General features: G+C 38.9%; 1 protein-coding gene across 5 annotated transcripts in view; it reads right to left on the bottom strand.

Annotated features, from left to right (window-relative positions):
* LOC117928567 (exocyst complex component SEC8) overlaps positions 1–24,521 on the bottom strand; it is a 63,896-nt gene that overhangs the window by 31,959 nt on the left and 7,416 nt on the right. For all 5 annotated transcript variants that reach the window (XM_034848474.1, XM_034848477.1, XM_034848473.1 and 2 more), the window contains 9 exons: positions 8,841–9,014; positions 6,910–7,014; positions 6,406–6,515; positions 5,810–5,986; positions 4,681–4,858; positions 4,473–4,579; positions 1,719–2,026; positions 1,472–1,632; positions 1,186–1,301 (listed from right to left, as the gene is read on the bottom strand). In XM_034848474.1, coding sequence (XP_034704365.1) covers positions 1,186–1,301; positions 1,472–1,632; positions 1,719–2,026; positions 4,473–4,579; positions 4,681–4,858; positions 5,810–5,986; positions 6,406–6,515; positions 6,910–7,014; positions 8,841–9,014 — 1,436 coding nt within the window. The remainder of the gene's footprint in view (positions 1–1,185; positions 1,302–1,471; positions 1,633–1,718; positions 2,027–4,472; positions 4,580–4,680; positions 4,859–5,809; positions 5,987–6,405; positions 6,516–6,909; positions 7,015–8,840; positions 9,015–24,521) is intronic.

Below are 24,521 nucleotides of genomic sequence, written 5' to 3'. Positions count from 1 at the left end.
AGGATATATACAAGGCAAACCAACTATACAATAATTTTAGTGGAGTATAAAATAGGAAAATTGTAACTCTATCTAGCAAATAGGCATCTTATGCAGTAAATAAAGCTAAAAACAGAAAATGTGGTCCCATAAAAGAAAAAACCGACTTTGAAGATGCAAAGTTTCTTTGGCACTCAAGTGACTCCACTAAAATTGCATGATTATCACATCTTTTGCAATGAACCATATAAAAACATGTGAAAGTGAGGATTTTCTTCAATAAGAAGAACATTCACAGTAGAAAGTTTTGTGAGGTACCTATCACCAAAAAGGGTAAGGGAAAAGAAAGGAAGTTGAATCAAGTGAATATCTCAATAAAAGAATCATATGGCTTCTTTTGGTATGCAAGTTAAAAATGACAAAGAATTTCGAACAGAAGTTCCTCATGCATGCACCAGCAAGTATACTTCAGACTTCAAGAAGCAGGTTCAAAGCTCATAAGGCAACTACACAAGTTATTAGATTAAATTTGAAGCCTATAATCTTTTATTTTAAAAGCTGGAAAAAGAAGCAAACTGAAAGCTCATAGGCAACTATAGAAGTTAGTAGAGTAAATTTGAAGTCTATAATCTTTTATTTATAAGTTACATAGGTTAGTCACACAATTAAAATGGAAAATGAGAAAACATCCAACTAACGAGAGTCAAGTAGTTGTTGTATCCTCGTCGGTTTCCAAATATAATTGCTTGAGTAAATAACAACTCATGCCTAGCATTTTTTATAAGAAACATGCAATTCAATAATAACGAGAATGAATTCAGTAAAGATGAACAATGCTTCGTGACAAGAAGAAAGAAAATGAATACAGTAAAGATGAGCAATTCCTCAGGAGAAAAAAGAAAGAAAGCATGCAGATAAAAGCAAAGGGAAGCATTAAATCACAAACAAAAATCTCTAAAGATGAGCCGTCACACTGAGCTAAATATTGTGCTACCTGGTTGGCTGATCCTAGGACCATGGTCTTATTAAACAGCTACAGTGAAAAGAAAACTTTTACAAGCAATACACATTAAAGACAACAAAAAAGGGGAGCCAGAAAGCCCAGGCCCCAAGCAGAAACTGAAAACAAAACTTGAAGCAACAAAAGCAGAATGACTGGAGGAAAATCAGAAGGCACAGTAAGATAAGAAACTAGAGGTACAATACCTCTTTTCTTTGGAAGGAGCCTTGCTTGCAAGTCTAGCTGTTTGGACAGTAGCATCTGCAGATGCAGCTTCCGGAGTTGCCCGCAGAATCTCACATATGAGTTGTTGGCATTCACTCTGTATGCAAAATTTAAGAAATACAACATCACAGAAAAATTTTTAGGCAGTCTCTTGACTAAGATTTATAAACATAGATGAGCTTTTACGTCAGCAAGTAAGAATTCACCAGTCAATCACTAGATGATTATCAATCAAACCTACTTACAGACACCATGCAGGAAGGCTACCTGTAAAACTGTCAAAGAAAAGCCAATACTATAGCCTCCAGTTACTTGAGATGCTTCAGAATCATGGTTCCAGTTTACTTCTACAGTCACTGACTTGGGTGTGTTCATATCAACTTGGGTGCCTTTTGATTCCAAAAGCTCTCCAACAACAACATGGTTCTCTAAAAAGATTATGGTTCTGAAAATTAGTTCTAACATCATACGTAAATTTTTTCTGAAAAGGAAGACAGTACTTTTGATCTCTCACCAAATATCCGAACAACAATGTCCAAAATTGAATCAAGAAGTTCTTTAGCAGCAGTCTGTGCTGTCCCTGCTGGAGCCATCACAGGAGAAACTGGGCTAACCGCCAACAAGGTTCCAGCCAGTGAGATCCCATTCTGACGTTTCTGTTTTGGTGACTGATAGCTTTCTAATTGTCCCTTCAAATAATGTAAACCAGTAGTTGCAGTATGGGCAGCCCGACAAATGCCAGATCTTGTAGAATTAACAAGTTCTGCATGAGCTTTAATTTTGGATGTGATGATCTCATGAATTGTAGGTCGCAATCTTTGGCTGTCAAAAAACAAAATCAAAGATGTTGAAATATCGTCATAAAAAAAAATCAGACAGAAAGGTAAATCAACAGAAATGACCCAGGAAAATTCTGATTAAAAATAAAAAAACCCAGGAAAACCAAAAAAAGCTATGTGATCAATCTGTTAAATGGGACAAAGTTCCAACAAGATTAGAGGTGTATTAAAGCAACTTTCTAGCAACAGAGATTCACATCCAGGTAGTCTAACCTCTTCCATGAGCATCACAGCATCAATAACACAAGCTTGTACAGTAAATAGAGAGAATTAAAACATGGTCAACCTTCCTACAAGATGCACATGGCATACCTTGTCGTAACCAAGGACATAGAAATGAACAGTTTGTTATAAGAGAGAATCTAGAACGAACAGTTGGATCCGAATTATAAGAATATCTCCTCAACATTATAACCTGAGATCCACAGTGGATGTAGAAACACACAGAACTTCCAGCAGATTTCTAGTAAAGGTACAAATTTACACTTAGAAATTCATTGACAAACAAAAAAGAAAAAACTATAAGGGCAGAGTAAGGATGAAAGAAAAAGATGACAACTCATAAAGGGAAACTTAACCAAATACATTCTCTCTTTTAAGTGAGGGTTATCTGAATGCAATAACAAAAAACTGGCACAAACAATTAGCTCAAATAGCATTGAAACCTAGGCAAAAAGCTCCATGTTGCCTCATAGACAATAAATAAATAAATATTGGTGCATGAATATCACATGACTATAACACTAGACATGACTATAAAAGGCTAGGTCCCCGTTAACAGTCTGTGAGTTGATTGTTGATTGTAGCCTTCACATGCACTTCAAAGCAGTTGCATCAACCTTCCCAAGTAGAAGGAAACTCAGCTCAAGAAGAAAAAAATATGCTTGCCATGTGCTTTAGAGCCCAGCTGACCCTCCTTGTACCTTCTGTATAGGAGTCTAAGAGATCGCCCAACTGGGGATGCAGCCCCATCCAACAGAAGGATCACTGGAGCCTGATGGGCAAGCAGACCCAAGTCTGCCACAGGCAACATATCAGCCACTAACACAGCATGTCAGGTGTTGATCTCCTCCCTCTCAATCTGGCTGAAATAACCTTTCTCTAGGATCATACTTGCAGACCATCAATGAACTGATTACATCAATCAGCCAAAATTAGCTTCAGTTACTATGTTTTAACAGATAAAACCCTGCACAATCAGAACATTATCAGTTCTGTTATGCAAACCAAGCGAAATTCCATGGTGTCCATACTTGTATGTCCCAATTTCTTGGAAGTCAACAGTTCATGTGGGCACAAATCTACATCCACACTTCACTACCAGAGCTAGTTCAGGAGTCTTGCAGATAATCTCTTTAGCCACATCAGCATGATCACATCCTTCGACACAAACTTGTAATGGATCCTAAAGATTTGTTGACTGAGACAGTGAAACGGAAAATTTTACCTTGCCTCAGAAAGCCCTTCAACTCCAGCTAGTGGGAAATCTTAGCCAACTCAAGTGACCATGCCAGTACGCAAAGGGTGTCTTAAAGTGAATACGTAGATAGCTTAAAGTCATCCATGCAGTGAGACAAACTGGGATGATCACCCCATGTAATTGGCCTTCCCCATGACTTAGCAATTTGAGTAGGGAGGGCTCTGTCTCTACAATTTGAGGGCAACGATTTTTTTCAGCGTATGGATGAGCAGCAAGGAAAGTATGGAGGATACCACCTCTGCGATTGCTTTGTTGGATTTAGAGAGAGCAGAATAGCAGATTCTTTAATGAGGAGGAGCACTCTGATCAGAAATTCAAAGAACTATTCATAAGTCTCATTTGAATTGGTCTAGAGCACCTCTGGAACAGGTGATTAGTTGTATGCTGGATTTCAATGATGGTTTCATCTTAGACTAGGGAGTAGCTATTGTTAGTTTTTTTTTCCCCTTCTCTTTTCTTTTGAGGAATTCTTTGTATCCTTCCTGTGTACATAAGTTGCCTCCCTCCCCCCCTTCCTTTTTGACAAACACTTCAATAAATTTCTCTTTGCCAATCAAAAATAAATTAATGAAAAAGCATTCCCCTGTCTAACCTAAGAAACTACAGCTGCAGACAGTATCAATGATTAGATTATAAAGAGTTTAGAGACCCTTTCTCAGGTTATAAGTTATAGAACAATGGATACACCAACAATAACATCCTTCAGATACATCCATTATTTTTTTCATAGGCTGCAATAAAGAGAAAGATCAATCATAAATGCCATCTGTTAAAATAAATGCAAAATACAGTATCAATCCGGAGTCTGCAAAAGTGAGAGATGAATGTAACAACAATAGGTATCATGCCTCGAAATCTAAGGTTCTGCCTTATTGCACCTTTAGAAGGAAATAAATTCTTTGAAATCATGAATCAGGTCAAATCAAAGAAGTGAATCAGAGACAAATACCATATCATAGCACCAGCAGCTGCAACTTTACCAAGCATGCACAAGCACTCAACCATGGTCTGTAGATACTTCACATGGAGTGGAGCATCACTCTTTTTCATTGATTCCTACAACCCATATTTAAAAGCCAAAACCTCAGCTGTAAGATAAGGGGAAACCATAATAAAGTTAATAATGGATTTGAATATCTTAGCTATGGTGGTCATACAAGAAATTCATCTGGAGTGGCATATGAAAGCCATGGTGGAATTTGATGAGAAACAACTTTAATATCCTTTTGGCTACCATCACCACCATTGACCTTTGTTGTTGCATTATACCCATCCAAGGTAGCTTCATCATGTAGCTCTAGAGCACCCTCCTCATCATGGCCATCAAATGATGAACTGAAAAAAGAAACACATTCAGAAATGCATCCAACTTAGCAGCATGATACAGAAAAAAAGTAGCAAGCATTATAAAATAAGCAACTTAATCAAGCTTTCTGATAAACTTATGCGTGTGGGCAAGTTGGACTATGACTAAGTAACTAGAAACCTGTTTGAGCAATTTAACATTTCTATTTTATTGGTTTGACCAGGGTACACTGGAGAAAACTTTACAAAGGCGTATCAGTTCAATACCAAGAACCAATTTATAGAAAAGCAAATCACAGCTACTATGTACCATTCTTTTTCTTTTACAGATTGGTGGTTTAACAGGACCCAAGTGGCTGCAAGGGGAGAGAAAGGCAAACAAACAAAAACTTGAATACATTTTTCATAGCGCAAACCCAAGTTTCTCCATTCTCCCTTGATCTTGACTAGGAAGTTTATAGATGGGCATCAATGTGTATGGTTGATTTTATAGATTGGTTGGGTTCTTACTGAGGGAGTTGTTTTTCGTTTTCTCTTCTTTGGCTCTGCCTGTTGGCACCCTTTGTCTAACCTGTGTACAGGAGTTGCATATAATATACTTTTTTGCCTGTCTATTGGGGAAAAAAACCTTCCTGAAGTACTTTGTTCCAAGAAAGTAACCAGAACAAAACTACAATACATATATTTGAAGTCTAAAAGTTAAGGAAACTTGTCCCAACTTATTTTAAGGAATGCATTCGCTCACCACTAAGCCTCTTTAAACTTGAGGCATAGGAAGACAACAATAAAAAAGAAAGATTTCCTAATATTCAAACTGGCAATGGAGAAACAATACTATATTTCAAGAGAACCATTAAAATTGGAAATAAATTCCGCACATCGCAGACCTTTTTAATCAATGAAAAAAGTGGGAAATGTTAAAGTATGGAGAAAGAAAGGGTTACTTGCAGGATTCAGTTAAGAGAAACCATCCAGTCTTACCCTCCATCAATAGATCCTGGCCTATAACCATCTCCAAGTCCAAGAACGCCAAATTGATTGTCACCTTTCAATAACCTGGTTCTACGAGACAAAGGTTGTGAACTGTTCATTGAAAAAGCAACAGCAGTAGTTGTTGGCACTTCATCATCCCTTTCATGTATGCTTGAGGCAGCAGAGCTGCAGAGTATAATCAGCCCATACTGATAAGTTTCATGAAAAGATAAAAAAAAAAAAATAGTTTTCAAGAGAATATCTTATATTAATGATTGGAAAGATCTAAGATAAAATATAATGTACTCCCCATGCCCCAAAAAAGATGAAATATTAAGAAAAAATCATCCAAGAAGAACAGGTTTCTTAAATGTGAGATGGCTTTCTTCAAGAAGTTCAAAATGCTACAGAAAATAGCATGTGAAAACAACATGGGAAATTGTATATCCAACATTCAGCCCCAAACAAAGCCCCTCCCTCTCCTCCTCTCCAACAAAACCCACCCTACTCCTCTCTGTTTACAAATAAGTAAATAGATAAAATTGTGGATGCAAAAATACACATGGTATTAAGAGTTCAAAAATAAAAAGAAAAAAAGAGAATACCTGTATTCGCCCTTGTTGTAAAGATGAGCATGCAAATCCTCCAAAATTTTATAAAAGATAATTCCCCGTAACTTTGTTAACTCAGATCGAACATCTTGAAGAGCACCAACCTGGACAACATGAACTATAAACATAGACTAGACATAACCATAGAAGTGTCCTTCACTTAAGTCCAGAAAAACATATCATAATAGGTCATTCTTATACTTAATGATCATATTTTTTAATATCAAAAAGAGAAATATTGTTAAGATACTTGGTGATAATGTGACCTTTCCCTCCAACTAGAATAACAAACTGATGTGCTAAGAATTTATTGAACTTAAAGATATAAAAGAAGTTGATGTTTTGGGACATGCAAAAGAAATAAATACGAGACGAATGAGTTAGATGAAAGCTTAGTAAGGATAACCTCTCTCCACTGATTTTAATGAAGTGGTATTATTACAAAAGATAATAATAAATAAAAATAATTAATTAATTAATTAAAATTAAAAAACTAACCGTTTGAAGGCCCTCTCTCTCCAGCATCAATGTTGACTGTGCATGCAATTGAACTGCAGCATAAAACTGCTTTTCAGCAATGAGCTTCTCAATACGAGCTGGAACCTGAGCCACATTTGAAAAAGGCAAAAACCATACCTTCAGAATCAACAGATGTAAGGCAGGGAAATAATTCTATACTGAACAGCTAAATTGCTGATATTTGTTTGGCACCTACATGGAAACCCTGTAGTGCTAGCAGTAAAGTGGAAAGTTCACAGTACAAAACAAAAAATACTGTCCTTGAGGTCTAGCTCAAGTGACAAGGAGTTCAAGTGCAGATGTGAGAAATTCCAGGTTTGAATCCCAGTAGGGACCAAAGAAGAAAAAGAAATGTCACCAATTAACTAAAAATAATAAACAGATATCCAACAGAAGCTAACACTAAAGCCGACAGCAGAAGGGAACATTCAAAGCTTTACTAGAGGGCTTATATGGCAACACTATAAAAAGCTCCTCTTCAGTCGACCTTTTCCCCCTTTAGATCTCTAACGGGTGCATATAGTTATCTTTGCTTGGACCGATAAATAGGACTGAGATTAGAATTGAAGCAGCTAGTAGAAAACCAAAATAACTAGTCATAGTAGCCATACAGTATTGGAGAATGATGATTATACATATCACAAACAAGTAGGAGAAAATATTAAGCAAGCCCATAAAAGGAAGCAAGATGTCTGCAGAAGAATCCAGAAATTTTTTTTAATCAAACAGAATAACCCAGAAATTAATCCAAGGTATGTCCCATTTTGAAATTTTTCAATTTAACTCACAGCCATCTGCTATACACATGGGTGCAGATATTTCGCTAGTAGTTCAACCCAAGGCAGTGCCAAAACAGGAAGATAAGCATGTTGCTCAAATATGCACTAAAGAGGAATATTAGATTTTGGTCCAGATCAAGGACTAATGAATCTTATGAAGAGAATAAGAGAACAAGGAGGGATATTGCAGACCTTATTCCATAACAGGTAAAAAAAGGTCAAGTAGTCTTAAAAGATTTAGAGGCCCTCCAACATTTGGAAGAAGAGCTGTGAGATTGTGACAACCTTGAGTGCTTCTGACTCTTTTGGCAAAGTATCCGAGTTTCTTAAAATGAAACAAATGCACAATTATCAAATATGTCAGGTCAAATCTATGTTATGAAGGAAGACCTCGGCACATTAAGGGCCATAGTTATGTGCTAAGGAAATGGCAAAGAGATTTTAAACCATTTGAAGGTATTTCCATCTGCTTCGAGGAGAGCCTAATGTTTTTCCTAACATGATTAATAAAATGGAAGTGACTTCTTTGTTTGTAAATTGCAGGCAGAAAATATATACGGAATATGAATGACAGCAAGTTGTCAACCATTTTTCACTGATTTGCATAATCGAGTGGTAGGTTCCTTTTTGTTTTCCATTTTCGTTTTTTGCTGAGGGTAGATGTTTAGGTGGGAAATTTTTGCTTCACTGGCCATTATACCAGTGACTAAACTGCTTTATTTTCAAGAATTAATCAAATAAATAAAACTTTTCCACAGTAACTATCTTTCATAGATGCAACTTCCCAGATAGAGGGAAATATAGATATAGCATATGGACTTCTACCCATATGTGGAATTTTTAAGACAAAATAGTTTATAGCATCTAATAACTTCAAATGAATTGCACAAAGGATTGATTTTAATTCATTCATCCCAAACTAGGCATTAATTAACAAATTGTTAAAAATGCTACAGAAAACCACATTGTCAATTATCAAACTAGGCATGCTAAGATTTTGATAAGATGCAGTATGCATCCTCTGGTAAAAGACATTAATACTAAATCCAAACATTACAGTCACCATCTGGAGAGAATATTCATAAGGTGAATTTTATAGAGGATGTAGACTTGAAAAATGAAAAGACCAACCTTCGCTATACCCTCAACTTGATCTAACAAGGCAATTATGTGCCGCAGTGTAACTGACCGATACCATAACTGGTGCAGTTGCTTATTGCGGGCACCAAGAAGCTTCTTTGCATCAGCCAAATCAACCTTTAATACAGAAATACTTGCAGCTGATTCACTGAACAATCGCAAGATCTGGAGAAAAAGAAAAATAATTAGTAATAAATTGGAATATAAGGGCCAACTACTTCCTTTTTGTTTGCCACAGAAAAAAAGGAGGAATAAAAAGCATAATAAACCAACATTAAAAGACAATCATATCAATAGTGTGCCCAAGAAACTTTAGTGCATTGAAAGTTAATGCTGAAATGCTGATAACATATACAATATCAACCAAGTATAAAATCACTATTTTGCATTGATAGGAAGTGGAAATTTTGTTCAATAATAGCAAAAGAAACATCATCCTGATATGAAATCTGTCAAAATATTTCAAAAACTGAACAACCAAGAAAATAAGAAAGGTAATTGTGAGCCTCCCTATTTGTGAGAGCTAAGTTGTCCCAACCAGACTAAAGACTAGAATTTCTATTGCAATAACAGAAACTCTTCAATCTTCACATCTTTGTGGCAAAACAAGGATGGCGCGCAATTTAGGGGGGAGAGAGAGAGACAGAGAGAGAGAACTTCAAAAAGTTATCTTGGGCACAAAAGGTGAGGAACCCCACAGCTACTTCATTTTAGGACCTAGTACTAGACAACAGCAATTCAGATCAAATCATAGGGTTGCCTACATTGCTAGAATGTAAGGTCTTGGATTGGCACCAGTCATATTTGGTCTTCTAACTCAAGACAGGGAACCCCAAAGTTACTGTCTTAGGACCTTGTCCTAGACAACATTTTTTTCTAATAAAAAACAAAATATGCCTTGATATGGTTTAAGAGTACATGATCAGGGATTCTTCCAAAATTTGTAGAAACTGATCAAAAGAATCAGTGAGTGAACTTTCTCCAATATACAGAGGAGACCTATATATCGGTATAGTAACGCATGAGATCATACAAGAAAAAGCGACTCATCACTCCATAGGGGTCAACAGATATCCTTTAGAAAGAAATCAAAGTATCGCTCCTCTCCTTCCTATCCAAACCTTTTTTATCTACACACCAAATACCAATCAAGTGGAATGACATTGAGAGGAGTGCCCTTGAATGCTCTCATAGAAGTAGCCCAGAAAGAGGAATAGAAATAAAGTAGGTCTCATAGCATCTCTAAAGTATTCCACCTGTCTCAAAAATCCTTTACATTTCTTTCCCACCACACAATTTAAATTAGTAAACGACAAGCGATTTGTCATAAAATTTTGCCTCTAATTTGCCATAGTACTAGACAACGTTTCCCAAAGATCAAATGGTTGGAAGAAAATCTTTCTTGTCCTTAACACACAATAGAGTAACCTTTATGTGCTCTTATTTGTTTCACATCCCCATTTACTTCCTTTCAATTTTCAAAATTCCAACCAAAGTGGTATCTAGGATCAAGAAATTGCATAGTAACCTTCTTTGATCAAGATAGGGCAAGAAAAGAAACCCTCATTGGTTGGGACCAATTGAACAAGCCAAAGAGGGGAGGGGTTCAAATTTGGAAACATTTTGTTGAGTAGGGAAGCGGATAGAGGGTTTCTTAGGGATAGGATCATCATGAATATTAATGGTATCGGTTTAGAATCCGATTGAAAATTGTTACATTTTCCACAGTAGAATATACATATTTATAAAGAAAAAATAATCTAAGAAAAGAGGAAACATAGATCTCCTACATTAGTGCTACAAATATTTGTCAGCCTAATTACAAATATGACTAAATAAAAGAACTTCCTAAAATGGTCTTAGATTAGTCAAAGATAGCCAATTAACCCCTGGAATTAAAGGTGAATTTAGTAGATGATTTCCATCAACCAAGGGAGAGATCAATGGTTGATTTCCTTGAGATCAATAGTTGATTTCCTTAAGATCAATGACTGATTTCCAACACTCCCCCAGAAGTTGGTTCAAAAACATCCTTCATTCCCAACTTGTTGATCATTGAATAAAACCTTAGATTAAGAGCTCCTTTAGTGTAGACATCTACTAGCTGCAACTTGAAAGAAATGAATGGAGTATAAATAATTTTTTTCCCTTTTGATTAGTAAGACAGAATGGAGTACAAATCATTTCACTAGCAATTTTCCCTTTTATGCAATGTTTGTCTATCTCAATATGTTTTGTTCTATCATGTTGCACCAGGATGTGTGCAAAGCTAATGATTCCCTTGTTATCACAATACAGCTTCATAGGACCCTTTGATTCTATCTGCAACTCCCTTGGAAAGTTCTTTTGTCCATATCAGCTCACAAATTCCTAGTGTCATGGCCTTATATTCAGCTTCCGCACTTGACCTTGCTATCACAGGTTGCTTCTTACTCCTCTAGGTTACTAAGTTACCTCCAGCAAGAGTACAATAGCCAAAGGTGGATCTTCTGTCAATCATGGATCCACCCCAATCAAAATTCGCATATGCCTCCACATCCATATGACCATTTTGAGAAAATAACAGTCCTTTTCCCAAAGTAGCTTTTAGGTACTGCAATATTCTTTTGACTACTTCCATGTGAGGTTCTAAAGAAGAGTGCATGAACTGACTAACCACACTTACAGAGTAGGAAATATTGGGTTTGGTCATTGGTGTGGGAAAGATGGATTAATCTTCTCGCAAGTCTCTGGTACCTTTTTTTTAACCACTGGAGCACCATCTCTAACTGCACTGAGTTTGTGGTTCAAATCAATAGGATTTTCTGTAGGCTTGCACCCAAGCATTCCAATTTCCTTGAGAAGATCTAGGACATATTTCCTTTAGGATATGTAAATCCCTTATTTTGACTTAGCCACTTTGATTCCCAAAAAATAACATGGAGTACCTAGATCCTTCATTTGAAATTATTTAGCCAGCTTGACCTTCAGGTTCTGAATTTCCACATTGTCATCACCCGAATTTCAAGAGTGATTGAGCAAATCTTTCAAACCATGCTCTAGGTGATTTTTTCAAATCATATAGAGATTATTTTAGCTTGCATTTCCTTCCACTATTCTTTCAAAAACCAGATGGAAGATCATGTAGATCTCTTCTCTTAGATTTCCATGTAAGAAGGCATTCTTAACGTCAAATTATTATAGTGCCTAGTTGTAATTAGCTGTAAGAGAGAGTAGATTTCTGATAGAGTTCATCTTTGCCACAAGGGGAAAGGTTTCTTGGTAGTCCATACTATAGGTCTATGTGTACCCTTTGGCCAAGAGTCACGCCTTATATCTCTCCACAGAACCATAAGCCTTGTATTTCATTGAAAAAAACCATTTGCATCCCACTGGTAGTTTTTGTTTGGGTAAATCAACAATGTCCCAATTCTCATTCTTCGTTAGAGCGTTCATCTCCTCCTCTATAGCTTTCTTCCACTTCAAGTCAACAAGGGCTTCTCCAACATTCCTTAGAATTGACTCTAAATTTTTATGAGAGGTAAATTCCTTATAGGTCCCCATAATCCTAAGAAAAGACACAAATTTGACAAAGGGCGTTTAGTGCAACTCCTAACACCCCTGCGGATTGCTACAAGAATATCAAGATAAGTATCAAAGAGAGGAGTAGAGATTGAAGCAGGGTTAGAAGGATTATTGTTGGATTCAAGGGGTATAGAAACCATACCTTCATCTAAAGTTGATGATTGGTTTTGCTTTGAAGAATTAGGGCCTTCCACCAATCTAGATTGATCCCGAGGTCTTATGGTATACACTTGTATATCCACTGTTCGTCTATCATCATGAGTGGTCTTCAAGGGATTCTCCAAGTTCTCCCTATTTTCTTGAATTCTCCAAACTTGCGTTGGTGATGAGACTAACCAGTTGTGTGATTGATCTTTTTCTCCCATTTGCTCCCCTTGAAGGTCAGTCTTTGTACAATACGATTGCTATTCAAAAAAACTCACATCGATTGTAACAAACTTCCTTTTGGTTGGTGGATGGTAACACTTATACCCCTTTTGGGTTGGAGAATATCAAGGAAAATGCACTTAATGGCTCAAGCTTAGATCTGTCTTTGTTAGGGACATGAACAAAGACACTGCTTCCAAAGACTTTCCATGGTAAAGAATTGAATATAGATAGGTGACAATAACATTCTTTCAACGTTCTAATGGGAGTTTGAAAATTGAGTACCTCTGAAGACATCCGATTGATAAGGTAGGTTGTTGTCAAGACTGCATCTCCCCATAAATGTTTTGGAACGTTTCTAGCAAACATTAAGGCTCGAGTTGCCTCAAGAAGATGTTTGTTTTTACATTTTGTCACTCCATTCTGTTGGGGAGTGTCTGCACAACTTGATTGATGAATAACACCTTTTTCCAAGAAAAAATTTCCAAGTCTTTCATTGAAGTATCTCTCACCATTATCAGATATAAGAATATGTATCCTAGTGTTAAATTGCATTTGGACCATTAAGAAAAAATTCATTAAGACAATGGTTTCAAATTTATCCTTTAGTAAGTAGATCTAAGTAGTTCTATTGAAGTCATCACTAAGACAAAGGAATCATCTAGCACCAAAAATATAAGTCACCCTTGAGAGCCCTAAACATCAATATGCATAACCGAGAAAGGAATTTCACTTCTTTTACTACTAATGGAATATGGCACCCTTTGATTTTTAGCCGACTCACAAATTTCACACTTGAGTGTGCAAAAATGTAGATCTGGATATAATTTCCTCATGTAATGGAAATCGGGGTGCCCTGATCTTTCATGTAACAGTCAAAAATCTTCTAAGGTTCCTTTTTTTTTAACTCCCTCTATTTGATGGGCTTAAGGTGTCTCCTTCTTCTTAGGATCTAGGTAATAAAGGTCATTCTTCTCCTTAGCATTGTCAATCATCTTCCCCAGTATTTGGTTATAAAAAACATAATAGTTAGGATAGAAAATTACAACAGAATTGTTGGTTTTTTTTTTTTTTTTTTTTTGATAAATAAGCAAGGAATACAACAGAATTGTTGGTTTTTGAGAGTTTATAAACTGATAGCAGATTATAGGACATTTTAGGCACATGAAGAACAGAAAAACGAGTGATATTTGGGGGTCTATAGACATTTCCTTTGCCATGAATGGTAAGAAATGATCCATTAGCAACCTGGACCTTTTAATCACCATAACATGGTTCATAAGAAATAAAACAGTTTGAGTCTTTGGTCATGTAATCAGTGGCTCCTGAATCAATGATCCAAGAGCTTGAATTTAAAATAGTATTCCAGATTGAGCAAATACAAAGGAAGTAGGATTGAAAGTCGCCTCATTTTTTCTAATGATCTTGCATAAAAGATCAAGTTGTTCCTCAAGATCTCAAGGATTTCGCTTGGAAGCACTTGCTCCCCTTTAAGACTTTTGCTAGAATTGTTTGCAGGATTTTGGGTAGAAAATTGATCAACCATATTTGTTGAATGCAAATATAGAGGAATTGAGATTAGAAAAAAAAGATAAAGATGTCTAAGAAGAAGATTTTTGTGTATGGCGTAGGAAGAATGAAACCAGCAGTGAAGTTGGTTTGCAAAAAAACTGAACAAGTTACAACAATGAAGGTAGTATATGATTGAGCAATAAAGGCTCTGACACCATATCGGTTTAGAATCCAATTGAAAATTATTACAATATCCACAATAGAGTATACATATAATATACAAAAGAAATAATCTAAGAAAAGAAAAAACAAAATCTTCATAAATCAATTCTACAAATATTTGTACACCTAATTACAAAGTTGACTAAATAAAAGAACTTCCTAAAATGGTCTTAGACTAATCAAAGATAGCTAATTAACCCCTGGAATCAAGGGTGAAATCAGTAGAGGATTTCCATCAATCAAGGGAGAGATTAATGGTTGATTTCCTGGATATTAATGGTTGATTTCTCTGAGATCAATGACTCATTTCCAACAAATGGGTCATACTCCAATGAATGGGATGCTAATGCTGTAGTTTCATGGTCACATTGCCATCCTTAGAAAGTTATTGCGTAGTTTTTCTCAAATTTTTTCATCATGGTCATTTTTCTATAAGCAACAGTACAAAAACTAATTTTTTAGGAAGATGGGTTCTTTGTTTGGGAAACCATGTGGGGAAAAGATTTAACTTTGGATCAATCATAAAAAAGGGGTTTCCTCTATTATATCGAGTAAGAATCCATTAACCACATCCTTATTTATTGTGTAAAGACAAGGGTTTTGTCACAATTGTTGTATTCTCTTTTCGATGGGTCATGGGTACTTTCCTCTTCAATTAAAGAGACCCTTTCAAGATGGCATGGCTTTTTCATGGGTAAAAAGAGTAAAAAGGCATGACGAGCAGCTCCTATATGCATCTTTTGAACAATTCAAAGAAAAAGTAATAGAAGATCATTTCAAAATGAGAAGCCTTCTAATTAAAGGTTGAAATACTTTCTCATTTGTAATCATTTGTAACTGAACAAGTATACAGCAGTTGTTTTTTGTAGCCCCTCCATTCTTTTGATTAAGCCTTTAAGCAACTGCTGTATACTTCCTGTGTGATTTGGGGTTGTGTTTCCTTTTATACAAACACACTTTGCTTCACCTATCAAAAGAAAAAAACAAAAAAGAACTAATTTTTTGGGAAGATTTTGATGGGCTATCACCGAATTGATGCTTAATTACCAAATTCATTCAGAGCAATGACAGTTTGAGATTCTTATACTCCATAACTTCTAGTGTTCTTAAACTGCCCCTTTGTTTGCCATGTCTCTAAAGCCACATTCTGAAGAGTGTGAAAGGATGAATATTCAATCCCCTTGCTTGGAAGATAGATGCTCTCTATTTGACTAAATGATATTTGGATTTGAGTTTCTTCTTATTACATCAAAGAAGTCCCTTCTCGAACAATTTAGCCTGGTCCTTGAAAAAAGGGACATGAAGTAGATGAGCAAAATTACAAATATTCTACTGCCTATGTTCATAGTCCTAAATGCAAGAAATAGTACAAATAATCTACCGCTTGTATGAGAATGAGTCAAGTTGGATGAGATTCGGGGGAAAAAGCCTAGTTACCTTACTGGAAGGGGTGGAAGAATGTTGTCTCAAGGTTCTAGGAAAGCATTTCAAAAAGGAGGATTTGTTGGAACTCCTGAATAACACAACAGGAAGATTTTTGTTATGCTCTGTTGGCTTGGCTTTGTGGAGGCAAGGAGGTTTACTTGTGTTCCCTGAAGGTAGGGGATACCCAAGGAGATGGAGCACTCTTGCTAGGAAGTTAATAAGCCTTGGGGTTTCTTCTAACCACAAGGCTAAAAATATTCATCTAGTGAATACATCTTCAGGGAGCAGTGGGTGCCTCAGCAGCCCCTGTGGAAGAAAAGTCTTTTGCTGATATAGTACGTAGTTCTCAAGCAGAGGTTGGTGATGCAGTGTGGCTTCAGGTAGGGCAAGGTGACACAAGAAGAAAAACAGAGGCCTTTCATGTTTGTATTGTGGGTCATTGCAAAACGTCCTCAGATTACATCCCAGATTTACCCACTTTAAAGAGGTGGGCAATGCCCAATTGGAGCTTAAAGGGGAATGTCAAGTTAGTCTATTTAGGTGGTGAACTCATTTTGTTTGATTTTGAGACGATTTCTAAGGCAGAAAAACCTCTCCACAGTGGAAGAAAGATGTTCATGGGCAAATTGCCTCTTTTGGGAAGATGTTCTCCAGTTGTGGGTTGCTTGAGGAATGGGGTTCATCTCAGTGAGATATGGGTGAGGGTAGTGCGCCTTCCAATGCATTTATGAGGTAGGGAGTCAACAAAGATACAGCTTTCCACAGCAATTTGCAGTGGGCTAGAATCCTCGTAAAAGCTGATGGTAGTTGTCGAGCCTATTGAATGTGGTGGCAGGTTCTTTGTGCTTTGCAATTCAGTTAAGGAGGGAATTCCCACCTTTGGTAGGCAAATAAGAACATATGTATGTGTGTGTGTGTATTCACATATACATATATATGTATATGTTCTTATTTGCCTATCAAAAGCTTCTAGTGTTCTCCCTTCCCCAAGTATTGAAATTTTAATTTTGGGTGAAACCTTATCGACCTGAAAATTGATGAACTTGAACTTCTCATGTTCTCTGCTATGTGCACTTGTCTTCCCATCATTAATTCTCTTAAACTAATTTACTACAGAATATTTCTTTTTGGCTCTCTTTAAATCCACGATTCTAGCCTCTATTTTTTTTCAGCCAATTTCAATTGGAAGCCTAATAAAGCCTTTTTTGAAGGTCAATACAAATAACTTGCTACAAGTGAAAAGATATTATTGAGCTCTTAGACAAAACTGTTGGGTTATGTGCTTGGCAACTAGTGAACTAATTGAAGTCATATGCTTAGGAAGTGGTGAATCAACGGGTCATTATACACCATGTAGTGAATCTGAGGTTTTGGCATAAGTTGTTCAGACTTATCAATAAATTGAGCTCCTTCCAATAATGTGACTGGCATAATGATCATCACATTTGGGGAGGTAAGATCATCGTGTCTTCATGACATGTCATCTCTATAGACTTCTAGGCCATCATAGAATAATTAACAAAGAAAAATGGGTGAGAGAGAGAGAGCGAGAGAAGGCGAGAGAGAGTGCGTAGGAGAGTGCGATGGTGAGGAGGGGGAGGAGAGGCCGGCGCCGCGAAGCAGACGAAAGGAGTGCAGCTTCATAGTGGAATCCAAGGCGTTTGAGATTATCGGGGAAGATAGAAAAGGAAAAATCCAGGTTATTATTGTGGAGAAGAAGGGAGGGGTTTCGTCATGGGTGCGTTTGGGAGCGTACAGCCTAGGGTTTTTCCTGGAAGGCCTGAATCTCTGCATAAAGGATGAGAACGAAGCAAGATGGGGAAGGGAATGGAAGGAGCAGGGCCGAACGTATTCCATGTCGCGAGGAAAAAACGAAGCGGGGGATCTATTCGGCTAGGGGTCTCTGATCTAGAGAATAATTGGTTCTGCGTCTTCATCCCGAGAGGCAGAAGGGATAAAAGGGGATGGATTATCATGGCGGAGAAGATTAACCAGATGGTAGGCTCTTTTGGTAGCAAACCAGAGACCCAGGGAGAACAGGACATGGGTAAGATTGTTGGGGGGAGATCGTATGCATCAATAGCAAAACGAGCACTGTCGGGTAACCCAAACGCAATCGCAGTGAAGGTGAAAAGGGAGGAATCAATAGAACTGCTAAAGAAATTGGAACATTGTGTGGTGGCGAGCAGATTTGACAACTCAGGGGAAGATGGTGACCTTGAGAAGATGGGACAACGTTGGGCAAAATCGTGGGAGCTTAAGGGTAGCTTAGGGCTAGCTAGGTTGGATAAGGGAAGGGTTTTGCTGGACTTTGAAGACCTGGAAGAGGCCCGTCGTGTGGTATCCTCAGGAAATCGTAGGATAGATGGGATTCAGTTAGGGCTGGATTTTTGGAGTCCAAGGTGTGGGTGTTGGACAGAGGAGGACGAGACAGAGGAACTTTGGGTGAGATTATTTGGACTCCCTGTCTCGCTTTGGAGCCCAGAGATCTTGAAGAAGGTGGGGGACGAATGTGGCGGCTTTATCACAGTCGACGACCAAACGAGAACGATGGGCGAGCTCCAGTGGGCTAGAATATTGGTGAAAGGGAGAGGCGAAGCTAGACCGAGTGTCCTGGAAGTTGAAGTGGAGGAGGAGGTCTATGCTGTATCGCTATGGTGGGAATGTCGTCCGGTGATAAGGAGGAGTTGCAGACAAAGTGAAGGTCGTCATAGCAGTGAGGACAGGGGTAAGGAGATCCCACGCGCGGAGAAGCGAGTGAGAAAGGGGTGGGTGAGTGGGGGTCTCGAGACCCTGCACCCGTCAGTTGATGGGACAGGTGAGCAGAGGATTGGGTCGGGTCGGGTTTCTCAAAGCCCGACTTCCAGATCTTGGGCTCTAAATGGTGTACCGCACATTTTAAGCCCATCTATTAACCCAAAGCAGGCAAAAGAGGGTGATGGGCCTGGTCTGAAGAGAGGTGCTATGGGCTTGAAGCTGAAAGGTGTAGCTATTAGCCCAGAAGCTGGCCCGTCTCACAGGCGTGATGAAGTGGGCTGCTCTTCTGTAGGCCCAATGGCGCCAAAAGCCCAGTTACCAAACAATGGTTCTGGGTTAGTTATAAAACAAAGGGAAGGCCCAACCTTTTCAGTAGCCCAAGTCCAAATTAACCCCCAGAAGATGGATTCTCTGCCGACGGGACCAGCTCCAGGTAATCCTCTGGTGCCAGAGCCTTTTGTTGCACGGGAGACTAAGGATCTGAGGAAACTATATGGAGTGGCTGGGATATCAGAGACAGATAAGGCGCTGAAAGAGGAGGCAATGAGGTATGGAAAGGGATTGTGTTATTGGGGGAAAAGGGTTTTGGGGTCTTCTCTTCTCAATTCTCTTAATTTTGATCGGACTCCCGGGGGGGGAGTTTTTCGATCATTCTAGGGACTGGAATGAGAAGGATCGGGAGGATAATTCAATGTGGTTAACGGTGTATGAGGGCTGTAATGAAGGAAGAAATGGAGATAAGGAACTGGGAGCCAAAATAAGTCTCAGTGATACGGGCAAGGAGCTTTTTGGGATAGGAGATATTTGTGATGCCCAAACAGAGAGAGGTGAGCAGGAGGGCAAATGGGAGAGTGGTTTGGCGAAATTCAGCCAATTTCTGGGCTTTTCCACGGAGGGGTTGGAAAAGGAAATTCTGAATTTCCTGACCAAGATCAGAAAAAGAAGAGAGAAAATCCATAGTAAAGAGCTACTGGAAAAATCTAAGTTTGAAAGGGAGCTAAAAAGATTGGAATGCTCCATTAATTATGAGGGAGGAATTAAACAGAAAGGCTCGGTACAGGGCAAAGGGCGCCAGATTGTGATTGCCCAATGAAGATGAAAATTCTGAGCTGGAATGTGAGGGGAGCAAATGATAGCTCTAAAAGAAAAGTTATAAAGACGTTTATAAGGAACCAGAGGGTGGACGTAATATGTATTCAGGAGACAAAAATTCAAGCTATGTCGGACAGCATTGCGAGAAGTTTAGGATCCGGAAGATTCCTAGCTTGGAAAGCTGTGAATGCGGAAGGGGCTTCGGGAGGAATTCTGATTTGCTGGGATACAAGGACTTTGGATATTCTAGATTGGGAAGAGGGTCAGTTCACGCTATCTTGCAGATTTCGGAATGTTGAGAATGGGGCCATATGGATTTTTACGGGAGTGTATGGATTGTTTTCCAAAGTGGAAAGGGAGGCATTATGGGATGAGCTTGGGGCGATCAGAGGGCTGTGGGAAGATCCCTGGTGTATAGGGGGGGATTTTAATATTACTCTATTTCCACGGGAAAGGAGTAGTCAGAGGGGAATAAATTCAGCAATGAGGAAATTTGCTGAAATTGTTGATGAGCTGGGGCTGGTGGACCTTCCCCTTCAGGGGGGTGAGTTCACTTGGAATGGGGGACAAAACAATCAGGCATGGGCAAGATTGGACAGGTTCCTAGTTTCCGCTGGATAGATCAATTCAATGGGATTAATCAGTGTAGGCTGCCCCGTCCGGTATCCGACCATTTTCCAATTACGTTAGTGGGGGGGGGGGGGGGGGGATAAGACGGGGCCCGACTCCTTTCAGATTTGAAAATATGTGGCTGAAGGTAGAGGGCTTCAATGATCTAGTTCACAGCTGGTGGCAAGGAATTGAGGTTAGGGGCAGTGCTAGTTACAGATTGGCTACTAAGATGAAGGAAATCAAACAGAAATTGAAAGTCTGGAATAGAAAAGTCTTTGGACAGCTGGAGAGCAACAAATCCTTAGCCTTGCAGCAGGTGGAAGTCTGGGATAGGGAGGAAAGTGAAAGAATTCTGACTGTGGAGGAAACAGAGCTCAAGAAAGAGGCAAAGGATAATTATAGAAAATGGGTGTTAATGGAGGAAACGCATTGGAGACAGCTTTCTAGGGAAATATGGCTGAAGAAGGGGGATAGAAACACGGGTTTCTTCCATCGCATGGCAAGCGCTCACCGTAGATATAACTCTTTGGAGAGAATTAAGATCAATGGAGTGTGGCTGATGGAGGAGAAGGAAATCAGGGAAGGAATTGCTAATGAGTTTCAAAGTTTGCTTTCAGAAGAGGAGGGGTGGAAGGCGGACATAGGGAATCTTCAGTTTGACCAGATCAGCCTACAAGAGGCTGAGAACATGGAGAGGCCCTTTACAGAAGATGAAATCCATGCGGCTTTGATGGAGATGAATGGGGATAAAGCCCCCGGTCCGGACGGCTTTACTATGGCATTTTGGCAAAGTTGTTGGGAGTTTGTTAAAGAGGAGCTGTTAGAAATGTTCAAAGACTTCTATGATCACAGCTCTTTCCTTAAGAGTCTCAACAATACTTTCTTGGTATTGATTCCCAAGAAATGTGGGGCTGAGGATCTTAGAGATTTCAGACCTATTAGTCTCTTGGGGGGGCTTTACAAGTTGTTGGCTAAAGTGCTAGCTAATAGATTGAAGAAAGTAGTAGGCAAGGTGGTGTCCATTTCTCAGAATGCCTTTGTGAGGGGAAGACAAATACTAGATGCCTCTTTAATTGCAAATGAAGTGATAGACACGTGGCAGAAACAAAAAGGAAGGGGTATTATATGCAAATTGGATATAGAGAAAGCCTATGACAGCATCAACTGGAAGTTCTTGATGAAGGTGTTACAAAAGATGGGCTTTGGGGCTAAGTGGGTGGGGTGGATGTGGAGGTGTATATCCTCAGCTAAATTCTCAGTGTTGGTCAATGGAGTGCCTGCAGGTTTCTTTCTAAGCACTAAAGGGCTTAGACAAGGGGATCCTTTGTCTCCTTATCTTTTCATTATGGGGATGGAAGTGCTAGATGTTCTTATTAGGAGAGCTGTGGAGGGGGGGTTTTTATCAGGATGCAACATCAGGGGTGGAAATGGTCCTCCAATGAACATCTCTCACTTGTTTTTTGCTGACGACACAATCATATTTTGTGAGGCTAGAAAGGATCATCTAACTCACTTAAATTGGATTTTATTCTGGTTTGAGGCGGCTTCAGGCCTAAGGATCAATTTAGCCAAGAGTGAAATCATCCCAGTTGGAGACGTGATGGACTTGGAGGAGTTGGCGGTTGAGCTAGGCTGCAGGGTGGGGGCTTTACCCTCTCAGTACTTGGGTCTCCCCTTAGGGGCTCCAAACAGAGCGCCCTATATATGGGATGGGGTGGAGGAGAGAGTAAGGAGGAGACTAGCTCTTTGGAAACGGCAATATATTTCGAAAGGAGGAAGAGTCACCTTAATAAAAAGTACTTTGGCTAGCATGCCAATCTATCAAATGTCCCTTTTCAGAATGCCTAAGATAGTGGTTAGAAGGATTGAGAAACTTCAGAGGGATTTTTTGTGGGGAGGGGGACATATGGAGGGAAAAGTTCATCTGATTAAGTGGGAGGTGGTTTGTACAGACAAGGATAATGGTGGGCTAGGACTTAGGAAGCTAGCTTTGTTGAACAAAGCTTTGCTTGGAAAGTGGATATGGAGGTATGCCTGTGACAAAGATAATCTGGAGACAAGTGATCAAGGTGAAGTATGGGCAGGAGGGTCTTGATTGGAGGCCCAAAAAGGCAAATGGGGCGGTTGGAGTAGGGGTTTGGAAGGAGATTTGGAAAGAATCAGAGTGGTGTTGGGATAACATGACATTCCGAGTAGGGAAAGGCAACATGATCCGATTTTGGACAGATGTGTGGTGTTCAGAAACTTCATTGTCTCAGTGTTTCCCTCATCTCTTTGGTATGGCTGCGCAAAGGAATTCAACGGTTGAGGAAATGTGGGATTAGAATTTGGGTCAAGGAAATTGGAACCTTCACTTTGTGAGAGATTTCAATGATTGGGAGCTGGAGATGGTTGGGGACTTCCTCCACATTTTGAGGGGTTTCAAACCCTCCTTGGAAGAAGACTCAGTTCTGTGGAGGAAAGGAAAGAGTGATCAGTACAGGGTCAAGGAAGCTTATAGTCTGTTGGCAAAGTCTGATGATATAGTTTTTCCTTCAAGAAGTATTTGGGTGGCAAGGGTGCCAACTAAGGTTGCTTTTTTTGCCTGGGAGGCGACATGGGGGAAGGTGCTAACTTTGGATAATCTTCAAAGAAGAGGATTTCAACTGTCAAACCGTTGCTTCTTGTGTGGCTGTGAGGAAGAAAGTGTAAATCATATCCTTATACATTGTACAGTGGTTAGAGCCTTATGGGATATTGTTTTTGGTTTAGTTGATGTGAAATGGGTTTTTCCAGAAACTGTAAAGGAGGTTTTAGCTAGTTGGAGGGGAACGTTTGTGGGAAAGAAAAGGAAAAAGATATGGGATACCATTCCGTTGTGTATTTTTTGGACGGTGTGGAAGGAGAGGAATAGATTAGCTTTTAGGGGGGGGGTTTTAAATGTTCAAAAGTTAAAGAATTTTTTTGTTTGTAATTTGTGGAGTTGGGCCAAATTGTATGTAGGAGAGGAGGCGTTCTCCCTTATAGGCTTCCTAGAGTGGATAGCTTCCACTTAGAGGGAGGTGATTTTTTTGTCTTTGTTTTTTGAGGCTTAAGTTGCCTTGTATACTTCCTGTATGCTTTGCGGCGTTTTGCCTTTTTAATGCATATCCTTACTTATCAAAAAAAAAAAAAAAATGATCATCACATTTGGGGGGTTTGGGGTACTAATAGAAGCAAAAGTAAAGCACAAGTAAAATAAGGATTCAACTAACGCCAACTCATTCAATGCAAGATGAAAAGCAGCTTGTATCTTTGATATTTTGTGGGTCTTCCTCTCTTGCTGAGGATGTTTTCAAGACTCGGGAAAGGCCTGACCTGTGAGAGACAATTCAGACACATTCTCACTAAGGAGAAATGACCAAGAGATTGAAGAAACTTCCCTACCCAAACAAGCACCAGACAAGTTCATAACACAGAGCAGACAGATGAGTGTTTGCCCTACACCGCTTGACCAGGATATTTGACTGGAACAGAAACCGGTTTGAGTTGGCATAGTAATTCCAGTGGGAAGTAAAGACAGCAAGAGTGAAGAATGGCTTCTTGTAGCATCTATTGGTGTTCCTCGCAAAGTGCAACAAGACATTCTGAAATCTCTACAGAAGGAAGGATTCTCCATCAAATGTATCTTTGGTGGCTACGAGTTAATCACTCTAGATTTTATAAATAGGTCCAACTTTGGTTTAAGCCCTTTTTTTAAGGGGTGATATAAATTTCTCCACTTGGGCTTAGGTGCTTCTCGTTTACGTATTGTCATCATGTGCACATAAGTTGAACCCTCTTTTTCTTGGCACTTGTTTAACATATTTAATATTTGCCCATGAAAAAATAACATGTAGACATATGAAATGATAATAATGCTCACATCAATTAAAAATTTTAATAGAAATATGTTTAAAAAACCTTCCTTGACATTATCATTGTCAACATAACATCTTTCTTGAATCTTTTTTGGGAGTGGGTAAGATTGTATATTGGGGACGGATCATTATCATTGTTAGAGTTTGTGGACTGGATAGGCTCTTTGTAGGATGCAGCTGATGGTTTTTGTATTCCCATGCTTCTTTTGGGTTTTTTAGTTGCTTTGTATGCATCGTGTATACT

Source organism: Vitis riparia, chromosome 13, assembly GCF_004353265.1.
Source record: "Vitis riparia cultivar Riparia Gloire de Montpellier isolate 1030 chromosome 13, EGFV_Vit.rip_1.0, whole genome shotgun sequence".
Taxonomy (NCBI): Eukaryota; Viridiplantae; Streptophyta; class Magnoliopsida; order Vitales; family Vitaceae; genus Vitis; species Vitis riparia.
This window is presented reverse-complemented; position numbering and strand designations above follow the sequence as displayed.